The sequence below is a fragment of the Tachysurus vachellii genome, chromosome 14, assembly GCF_030014155.1.
Source record: "Tachysurus vachellii isolate PV-2020 chromosome 14, HZAU_Pvac_v1, whole genome shotgun sequence".
NCBI classification, from domain to species: domain Eukaryota; kingdom Metazoa; phylum Chordata; class Actinopteri; order Siluriformes; family Bagridae; genus Tachysurus; species Tachysurus vachellii.
Window position 1 is genome coordinate 12720252 of NC_083473.1, and position 11801 is coordinate 12732052.

At 37.0% G+C, this 11801-nt stretch overlaps 1 protein-coding gene across 1 annotated transcript; it reads right to left on the reverse strand.

Annotated features, from left to right (window-relative positions):
* Positions 1-213: 213 nt before the first annotated feature.
* On the reverse strand, positions 214-11102 carry lrrc4ca (leucine rich repeat containing 4C, genome duplicate a). Its single transcript, XM_060886982.1, has 2 exons — positions 11032-11102; positions 214-2474 (listed from the first exon to the last, which is right to left on the reverse strand). Exon 2 carries the CDS (start codon positions 2419-2421, stop codon positions 478-480), a length of 1944 nt encoding a protein of 647 aa, XP_060742965.1. The 5' UTR covers positions 2422-2474; positions 11032-11102; the 3' UTR covers positions 214-477.
* Between the last annotated feature and the right edge of the window lie 699 nt (positions 11103-11801).

Genomic DNA, 11801 nt, shown 5'->3' on the forward strand with positions numbered 1-11801 from the left:
CAGGGATTTTAAAAGTGGTGACTTATAAAACAAATAAATAATCCATTAGAACCAAGAAGAAAATTTCATAGTTAGGTGTCAACAACTTACTGAATCAGCACATAGTATGAAATGAATGATCGTGAGGATTTACGTAGAGTTTTAAAACATATTAGTAATCCAATCATTCTTACGAAGCCAAACATAAAACACGTTGAAATGATTGCTGGAAAAATAATTGCAGAATGCATTTTTTTCTTGAAATAACCACAATAGAGTTTTTTCATAAATAAATAACTTCTGTTAGGTAAAGACACTTTGAAACAATTAACATACCCTAGCGCCCAGTCATTGAATTGCCTTCATCATTCGCTTTTTGTTGCTCATGGACTTCCATGTCATCAGTACCTTGAGCCATTTTATTTAGATTGAAAATTTCAGATATTTTTCTTTTAGTTTGTTTTGGGTTTTGTTTTTTTAACCATTATGAAAAAGAGTTCAGATCTGGGTTTCTTGTACATTGTCTTTTGAGCTGGCCCGAATAAGCAAAGGTTCATGTGCGGAGCTGTGTATAGAGTTAATGGTGGATGCATGATTATATGCTGTCTTGTAGGTATTGTAGTGGTTAAGATGCTCATGCTCAAGTGGCGGCATAGTCAGATGATCCTCCATGTTTGGTCTAGCAGTCATGCAACCCTCATCTACAGTGATGATCTCAATGCTTCTTGGTGGCGCATGGTGATTCTGCTGGTGATGCTGTTTGCGCATTTTGTAGAAGATGATAAGCATAACTGCAGCCATTAGTGTGATGGCCACAAAGCAGCCAATGATTATCTTTGTGGTCTTCATCACCTCATCTAGGGTATTGAGGGAGCCATCTCCCGGTGCTGTGACTGGGATGGTGTATGTTTTTTCTGTGGCCTTTGTGGAGACTTGTGTTCGGGTTGTTGTGGTTGTTGTTGATGAAGGTGCAGAAGATGTCTCCCACACTCCAGAAGAAGGAGTTGGACCCACTTTCTGGTGTATTATTGTGTGCCCTTCATCATTTGTTGGCTCAATCGTCTCTACTGTCACTGTGGTAAAGTAGCTGAAACTGCTGTTCTCTGTTGAAGATACATTTAGTGTAGCAGAGGCAGTGGTGTTGCCTGCTGAGTTGCTAACCATACATGTATATGTACCTGTGTCCTGCATTGTGACATTTGTAAAGTTTAATGTCCCATCATTTAACACAGAAATGCGCACCTTGTATGCTCCATGTGTCATGATGGACCCATTGGGGGTTATCCAACTGACTGATGTCAGTGAACTTGCCCGGCATTTTAGTTCTGCAGCCATGCCTTCTGTCACATTCAAATCAGCAGGTGGCTCCACAATAACAGGTGCATAACAATGGAAATAATTTTGATCCAACTCACCAATGTACCTTCCCTTGTGGCTTGCAGGGGTACTGCAGCGAGCGCAGCAGCTGGTATTGGCTGGTACCACTTCCTTGAGCCACCAGCTAAGCCAGAGAATGTCACAGTCACAATTCCAGGGGTTGTGGTGCAAGTGCACCCTCTCCAAATGGTGTAATGGTGTGAATAGGTCATGAGGGAGCAGGGTAAGGTTATTATGAGCCAAATTCAGCTCCACAAGTGACTGAAGATCGTCAAAGGCATTCCTTTCGATTGTTTGGATCTGAGCATGCATCATCCACAGTTTTTGCAAGTGGACAAGGCCTTTGAAAGAACCTGGACGTATAACTGACAGCTGGTTTCCTGACATCTCCAGCTCATCTAAACGTACCAGAGGTGTGAGATTAGGGATCTCCTTTAGATTACACATGCCAAGGTTCAGGTAACGTAGGTTGCTTAGGCCTTCAAAAGCACCTTCTGAAATATATGAGAGCCTTTTCAGCTCACCCAAATCCAGCCTTCTCAGGGACGTCACCCGATTGAAGGCATAAGATGGTATGCTCTCAATAGGATTATTCCTCAGCCATAACTCTTTTAACTTTGAAAGATACTCAAATGCTCCATTAGGTATTGTAGTTAACCTGTTATCAAAGAGTTCCAGTGTGTTTAAGCTGGCCAACCCATTAAAGGCTCCGATCTCAATACTACGGATATGGTTCTTGCTGAGCTGCAGGATTTCCAGGTGACGTAAGTGCTTGAAGCTGTCTACTTTTATCACCTGAATTAAATTTTCTTGTAGGTTTAGATACCTTGTGTTGGTAGAGATACCATCTGGTACATCTCGCAGGCCACGACGTGTACAGATGACCTTACTAAACTGATTACTGCAAGAGCAGACGGATGGACAAGTCTGGGCTCTCACCAAGCCAGCGACCACTAGCAATTGCAAGGCCAACAACAGTATAAACAATGGGTCGGACAAGGCCCGGTTCCACCTAGGACCTCTCATCGTCTGCTGCTGTGGGAGGAAGGTCATCTTGTTCAACATTCATAATTCGTAGGATGGCTGTCCACTCTTTGAGTTGCGTTGTAATGGGAAAGCTAAAAAGAATGGAAGAGAAGGATGTTAGTTCATGCTTAAGGCAAGGTCTCAATCTCAAGGCAATGTTTACAATTTGTTGAATGAGCCTGAATATAAAGTAATAACAATTATTCTAAAAAAGATGTTTTTAATTTAATTATGCTGTATTTAATTGTTATTAATACAGACAGACAGACAGACAGACAGAAGAAAGACAGATAGATAGACAGATAGATAGATAGATATGAAATAACATATAGGACATTTTAAAGATACACAGAACATACTTAATCATGTAAAGACAGACTTTCATGGTGGCCTAAGCAGAGTGCAAATATTATCAAATATTTAACACATTCTAAGTATTTCCATATCATATCTGAATAAAGCTGAAGCACAGCAGTAGAAGTGCTTTCTTGTTTCTCTTGTCCCCTGGCAGAGGTATACAGGCAAACATGTCAACTAGTGGTGCTTAATTTATTTTTGCAGACTCGGGGGTCATAAATAACTGTGGGACTTGCCATGTAGCAGTCCTTCAATCAAGCCAACATGTCTGGAGAGTTCTCATTACATCACTCAGAAATGCTCAGAGGCATGGATGTGACTAGACTGGGAATAGAAAACAGTAGTGGAGGAATATGTGGGGCAGCTTTTGACTAAGAGTGAGTGAAGTTGGAAATCCTGGTACTCTGGGAATACAGCTATTCTAACTCTACTGGCTCTGTGTTTATGTATGTGTAAGTGTCAGTTCAGAATATAAGATGCAATTTATTTTACTTCCCAGTGCAGAGTATAGTGAGACATTGAGTGTGTCTGTGTGTAATACATCACAATGTCAGTCCATATTTACTTCCTGGATATATATTTATGTGTGTAATATTACTCTCTTGAGTAGTTCTAGTTCTGAACAGGTTTGGCTGTATGGTATGTGGAAGAATTCCAAACAAACAAATCTCATACAGTTTATGCATACAGAATACAAAGGATCTAATTTTTTATCTAAACCGAGTATTCAGTCATTGCATTTAACCAAAGGGCATTGCCATAAGGGAAAGGCTCTCTTCTGCCAGTGAAAGGCCATTCTGTTACCCTGTAATTGCATGATTACCGTGATTATTAATTCTGCCAGCCTGAGGGCAGAAAGACATGTGTTCCAGCACACAGAGAGCATGACACAACAGGCAGGGAATGCAGAAGACTGAAAATTATATCAAGTCCATTGATGTTAATTGTTTTAAATTAGGCCTCACTGCCTCTTATCAGACCTAACTGGAATACAGATGACTGCACTGCATGTAAGAGAGACGAAGTAGAAATTCTATATTACACATACAAGGACTATTCCCAAATAGCAATACAGAGGTTTATACATACAAGGACTCTTCCTAAACAAATGATGATAATTATGATGATGATGATGATGATAATGATGATGATGATTCCACTCTGTAATCTTACCATAGATTAAAAAAAAAAAAAAATCAGTAATTCTTCAGAAATTCTTTTTTCAACAGTTCATCATATTTGGCACAGTCAAAATGATTTGGTATATCAAAAGTGATAGCAATAATTTGAAAAAGAAGGAACCTATATGCAACACCAGTGGCAGATTCTATGAGCACTTGCTCTATATTTCTGTAAATGCAACAGAGATCTTAGTCATGATTTATATGTCAGTTTTGTTTAAAGGAATGACATTAACTCAGTCTAATCCCATGTTGTCCTCAGACATCAGCTGTGTGATTCACAGGGTGCAGAAACAGTGATTTAGCAGTGTACAGCCAGATGTCAGCAGGGCCACAGATGCCAATTACCTTGATGATTCAGGCAAAAATAGCACCAGTGACATGTTCCAGCTGGAGGAAATGGCTGCTGTTGCAGCTCTCTTTGTTGAGTGCAACATTTAGGTGATGGAAGTGTAGGATTCAGATCTCAGCTATGGGCTCACAGGTGCTAAAGGCCTGTTTGGAGAAAGGCTGTAGATTGAGCTTTGCACTGTTCACAACTTCAGCTTGCACCTCAGACCGCTAGTGCAAAATTCATGAGCTTACTATAGACAGCCTCTATAAACCAAAACAGGCAAGCCTTTGGCTTTATCGATTGGGAATGGGTTGGTAGCAGGGACAGAAATATAGAGGCTCATGGAACTGCATAAATAGGAGAGGGACTCTAGGTGCACTAGGGCACCTACTGCAGCAGCAAAGGCCAGAGGATGCACTTAAGTCATATGTAACATATATTCCATATGTGCCATCAGCTATAAGTGAAAGAGAAAAACACATTGGAAAAACAAACTTAGAAGTCATATGCATATATATGCTATGGAACAGAGAAAGAAGCCTGCAAATCAGATATACCTGTATGTTTTTTGTGAAGAAACAGATTTTGGCATTCAAAGAACCAAATAAAGCTGTATTTGGCAAAGCTCTCTGTGGTGATGGAAGGTGTAGGCAGACCAGCAGGGCTAAAACAAAACCAACTGCCACTGACAGATACTGCATGATGGATATGTCTCTGTCTGGCCTCTGTCTAATCTCACAAAGGGGAAAATTCTATCTGATTCTTTTCTAAGCAAATAATGATATCTGAAATCTTTATTCTCTTTCTTTGACCCACAAATGCCCCTTCTCTCTTCAAGTGTTGTGTGTGAGAAAAAGAGAAATGTACAGTAATAGAACAAAACATGACACCTTAGGGTCTATGAGAGGGTCTATGCAGGAACTGTGAAATGACATGGAAGTGTAACAGGTCAGTGAAAGCCTGGCTTTTCACAGCATTAAAATTAAGGTGAGTACAAGAATAAAATGGCAAAGATGGCAGTAGAAAAGCTTTTAGTATGGACTCTGTGTGGCTACAGATGGCTCATTTCTCTCTCTCTCTCTCTCTCTCTCTCTCTCTCTCTCTCTTTCTCTGTCTTTCTCTCGTCACAGTCTCTTAAATCAAGATGCAAGATGGTACAAATTGCACAAGTGGTAGAAACTGTAACAAGTGTTGTTGAATGGATTACTAAAGATCTAATCAAGATGTAAGTTGTCATTCGTACTTTGGCCAAAATAATTTATAATAATTTTAGTTGATAGAGATTCATTTTCAGTTAATATTGCCAGTCTTTCAAATTGTTAAATGTTGAACTTATTACAGGGAAACTGTGGAATTTGTTCAAATTAACAGAGGTGATTTTCCTAATCCATAAATTGTGCAAATATCTACTGTATATACAGTATTAGCTGCATAACAATTTCTATTCCGAATATCACTGCCAAATTGCAAACAGTTGCAGATTTTTTTTTATTAGAAAAGCCTTTATAATGTGAATGATTTAATATGCACCCACTTGCACTTGTCATGTTGAATATAAGACTAGCATTTTGCAGTATAAATAACTACTGTAACAAGTGGACATCTGTTGTCTTTATGTGCTGCAATTCTGTTGGTCAATCCTTTAAGCAAATTTCAGTTCCGCTGCATGTGGAATATTCAAATATGGGTATCTTGTAAATGCTTAATTACATAAGCTGCAAATTATTGAGCAAACTGTATCCTTCTATGGCCCATCTGTCTCCAGATGCTCATAAGCAGGGAATTACAAAACTTGTGCCTCCGAGTCTCCGAGTCTCCTTGGAGACTTTCCTTCCATTGGCATGGCCTTACTTCCTTTTCTCAGTCACCATGCCAAAACACAACCAAAACAAATCTGCACAGAAATAGCTTTTACTCTTTAAAAAAATAAATAAATAAATAAATAAATAAATACCTTAAAAATATAGAATGTTCTTATTGAACATCACATACTCATTGGTAATTTGCTACAATGCATGTCAGTCTGAGACACAACGGAAATCAGAAAGCTGAAGGATGTTAACATTAAGCATATGAGCCAAAATGAATCTTATGCATTTCCATTTTTATCAATGGCGTTCATATTAATTTATCTAAGCGCTCAACTCAATATAGAGTATGCATTAAGTTGCATTACTACTAAATGTTACTGTACATGTTCATGAGCAGTAGTCATAAGAGTTATTATGAACATATATAAGCTGAAAACCTGCCTGAAGTTATTCAGAATAAATTACATCTCACTATAATGACATAAGTAGTTTTGCACTTACTAACCACCGTAAATATGTTTCTGTTCAATGATGAGTCTATCACCATAAACACATATATAGAGAGAAAGAAAGAGACACAGAGCAAACAGAGAGATAATACAATCAGCACAGGCATTTAGTAGTTAGCAATAATTAAACCCATCAGGGGATTTTCCTCATTTGGGGTGCTATGATATACACAGATAAGTTGCTGTGCACATGAGTAACCATGAAACCTCTTGGTGATAGGGAAAACAAGGAAGCAATGAATGAGAAAGAAAAAAAAAAACAGGAAAAATGGAAAAAGCAAATTGATATTATTAGAGTCAGAATGTCTATGTAATGATGAAGGGGGAACTTACTCAAGAGGATGGTGGAATCAATGCAATGAATATTGCATACCGGGTTGCCTTATTGAAAACACTAGAAAATGCTGCTTCAGTAGCAGTTTCTCCCTTGAGTTTAAACAAACAAAATCACTTGCCATGGAATAATTAAATGTGTCAAAAGGTTGAGATTGTGACTCCTGAAAATTCACAGAGAGAGAGAGAGAGAGGGAGAGAGAAAGAGAGAGAAAGAGGGAGAGAGAGAGAGAGAGAGAGAGAGAGAGAGAGAGAGAGAGAGAGAGAGAGAGAGAGAGAGAGAGAGAATTTTCAATCTCGTATTGAGTTCCTTTAGTACATATACTGTACACTCATAAACAGGTTTAGTTATACAATGAGATCTATAGTGCTGGTCACTTCACAGTTCTTTCTCTCTCACACATGCACTTGTGCATGGAATTATTGTTGGTGCAAGAGCAGCATAACTGTTAGATGGTTTGATTTATTTGTGTTATTAAGCAGGAGCATGTCTGACATACAGACATGTTATTGATCAGACCTGCCTGGGAAGGGGATAAGTGGGTGTGCTGAGGATATGGCTATCAGTCTAGATCAATCTCCCTACAAATTTACTTTCGTGAACAATGTTCCATGGGCTTTATCGTGTAACACATCTTTTGTTTTTGCATCTAAACATATCAGACCTTCACACAAATCAGAGAGTATGTGTATATGTACTGTATGTCTTTATCAGTGTTGCCAGTGTGGGCTTGTTTTTATTTATCAGTACAATAAATACACCCTAGATTTCAGGAACATGTGAACCACCTTTAGCAATAACGACGTAAACATTTTCTGTAGGATTTACATCTGTCATATTATTGTGGAGAAATTTGTCTTTACAAACATTGCTTCAGTGCATTGATGTTTGAGGGCATTTGTCTATGCTCAGCTCTCATTATAGCCAGCCACAAGGCTCAGTGGGGTTGAGGTCTGGACTTTGACATGGTCATTCCAGCACCTTGTTGTTTGCTTCTTTAGCCATTCGAATGGCAATTTGCTAGTGTGTTGGGATCACTGTCCTGTTGCATGACCCACTTCACAGTTGGTATAAGGTGTTTGTGATGATATGCTGTGGAAGTAGTCTGGGAAGATTTGGAACTCTATTTAAGGCTTTCTGTTTGTAAACAATACTTCTCTCTGTTGAATGTGAATTTTAAATTATTTGTAGATGCCCTTTGTTCCTGGCATGATGTATACACATATCTGTGTGTCCCAGAACACCAAACTGTTCTGCTTTTCCAGACGTAGTCACAGTTCTTGACGATTGATCTTGTGCATTTCATTAGTAACAATCTGTTTGTTAATTACTCTTTTAATGATTGTGGACGTAGAAATGGTGTACTTAATTTTTCCCAATAGGGTTCATAAATAACCTTGGTTTCTATCTGAGTTTTTTCTTTTCTTTTTTTTTTTTTTTTTAAGAAGTCAGGGCCACACAATTGTCACAATTGTCACAATTGCCACACAATTTAGGTAGCAACAAAATAAAAACATACAATTGAAGAGGGTGGTACATTCTTGTTCCCAATTATAAATGCATTTTAAAGGAATTACAGAGGATATCATGTACAGAAGCAGGCATTAAGCAAAAACATCAAAAAATAGTCAGCAAAATTGTGGTTTCACCTGATTATCTAGTGGCTGTTGAAGATGAGCCATTCTCTTGTTCCACTACATTTGTTGGATTAATAACAGATAATTTGGCTTCAGGTGCAGTCACGGTCTATAGCCTTCTTGTTACACCCAACACATAGATGTCACTGTGTTCTGCCAGACTTGCAGCTCACTAATTTTGCTAGTGTGAGTGCCAGAAGGTGCCATTTTATGCTTTCATGAGCTGAGATCCATACTGTTATATATTATATATATTTAGTGGTCATACACCCCATTAGAAATTTAAATGCTACTCAATATTGGAAGCAGAATCAGCACCTTCTTTGCTTTGCTCACTCTAAACGTACATTAAATCTTAAATAACATACTTATAACATAAAAAGCAATAAATTAAAGGTTTTAAATAGTGCTTATATAAATTAGAGTTTTACTGTTATACTGTGTACTTTTTTCAAACAATCAATTTGACAATAATTACCTTAAAAATACTCCTTGAATATCAGATTTTAAAACAAAGATATTTCATAATCTGCATAATTTTAAATGCCACTGTTATCAGTACAAACAGGTTCTTACTGCAACAACAAACAAAATTTAACAACTGACTGAACGTAAAGCCAATTTTATATAAAAAGGTTTATGTTGGAAAAAAGTTTCCAACATTACAAAAGTAAACAATTTAGATGTGCCCTGCGATGGGTTGGCACTCCGTCCAGGGTGTATCCTGCCTTGATGCCCAATGACGCCTGAGATAGGCACAGGCTCCCCGTGACCCGAGGTAGTTCGGATATGTGGTAGAAAATGAATGAATGAATGAATGAATGAATGAACAATTTAGATGATGCTGCCTAATTAAGCTGGTTAAGCATTCCACAAGTCTGCCTAGAAAAATGTTATTATACATTTTGACATTTGCAGATCACTAAGCAATTGTCTCTGTGTTATTACAGAGGCGTCTATCATCTATATTATACTAAAATACAAAAACAATGTAAACTCTTAAGTTTTGAATAGAAATAAGAATACTACTGTGTTACATACGTTATGGTTTTTATTCCAACCTCTCGCATGTCCACTACAAAATAGATAGCATTTTTTATAAAAAGATAAAATATTTACGAAAGCCGTGACTGTAGTAACGTGCACTACAGACACCATTTAAATACAGATACTTTGCTGCAGTATGCAGTATTAGTGTGTAATAGTGGTTCAAGTTTGTACTGGACAAAATACACTGAAAACAGATTCACCATATGGTGACACAAGTGCACTCATTAACACTACATGAATATACTGAGTCATATTCATTCATATTCATCATCATATTACACCAACATTCTGTCAGACAAAAAAAAAGAAAGAAAAATCCTGGAATAACTGGAACATGATTCCATTAATTTAATTTTTATACTCAAAAATGCACAATGCTCAATGCACAGCCACTTGAGAACTCTTCAGAGAAAACAGAGCATTGCTGGATATGTTCAATAATGCCAGATTTATAACTGGAGCCTGCTGCTTAATTGAACAAAGGCACTTAGACATAGAAGCAGTTCCAGTGTTGCCATCTGTTATTTATATAATAATTGCCTTGTGTGAAATATTGGAAACATCATATATAGCAAAAGAGTATCAGATAAAACAAACAAACAAACAAACAAACAAACAAACAAATAAATAAATAATATAATATAATATAATATAATATAATATAATATAATATAATATAATATAATATAATATAATATAATATAACATTAAAAATCATCAGTGAGGGAAAAAAAGCAGACTGCCTGACTAAAGACTCTTGTTCTATAATTTTTGCTTTGATGTGGTGAACAGCTGTAATATCAAATGTTTTGGGGTTTTTTGGCTTTATGTTTTGGTGGATGACTGCTTTTTTATTTCTATTAGAAAAACAAAAAGTAACCAGTAAAAAAACGTATTAATAAACGACATACTGCTTCAGCTGTTTCCATGAAGCTGTTGTATGGAAGCATGTGGCATAAAAATGCAGTTATGGTTAGTATAGACAGACAGACAGACAGACAGACAGACAGACAGACAGATAGATAGATAGATAGATAGATAGATAGATAGATAGATAGATAGATAGATAGATAGATAGATAGATAGATAGATAGATAGATAGATAGATAGATAGATAGATACCAACACAAACCAAGAATGAGCAATTTGCAATCATTACTCTGCATATACTCTAGTCAGCTATGAGCTTATATTTTCCCCTCTTATCCAACAAGTAGGAGCTCTGCCAATAAATTACAAAATAAAAGTATGTGTGGTAAATCACTCAAAGGCAAACAATGGTGCTAATTATGAACTATTATCCACCAAATGTGACAACGATTCTTGATCTCAATTAAAGTAGGCTCCTCATTATCACTCACACAATAGAAAGAATGGTACTGTCTGACATTCAGATGAGTGAAATGGACTCTTTACCAACTCTCCTCCAAACTCACCTGCCAAATTATCCACAGTGCCAGCAGTCTCTGGACATCTTCACACCCAGTTTCACTCGGTGGCTCACCCTCTAAGACCAAGAGCAACAGTAAGAATAATTTATATCAGCAAAAATATTGTGCATTCTATTTCTATAACAGTATTTATTTATTTATTTATTTATTTATTTATTTATTTATTTGTCTATTGCTCCTGATCTCTGATAACAAGGAGTTTAAAGGAACTGGAGGAAAAGCAGGGATTCAAACTACTTCCTTTAAAGAAAACACGTTATGAATCATTCAGCAAGAGCTTACAACGCATATGTCCTAGCAGAGAAGACAAAGCTAAATATCCCAAATTAATTCAAATTTATCAGGCTATAATCATGTTAGATTGTTGCACCTCTCTATTTTGTATCTAGCTCATGATGTGCAAAAGACACAAAGGGCTTATTTTACATTTTATTGGAGGCTTCTTTCCTTGTTCCTTGAGGACATTGTGCTAGTCATTAAGACACAAGTGAAAAGGAAAATATGCTAATGTTATACAAATCACAAAACTATCATTTGCTATTTCTGTGTAAATAACCCCAATATAGAGCGCGTTAAATGCTCTATGTTTGCATTCATGTATTTGTATGAGTTTATACACATACATGTGTATTTATGTACTTGACAAACTTGTCAGTAAAAACTGTATTCTCAAAATCCAAGCAAACACACATTCTAACTTTCATCACAATTTTGTAGAGCCTTTCTTTTCAACCAGAGGGAATATGTGTCAGCTA

Bases quoted from the DNA above. Each gene is read 5' to 3' on its own strand.
- lrrc4ca (XM_060886982.1), bottom strand. From the start codon at position 2,421: ATGTTGAACAAGATGACCTTCCTCCCACAGCAGCAGACGATGAGAGGT.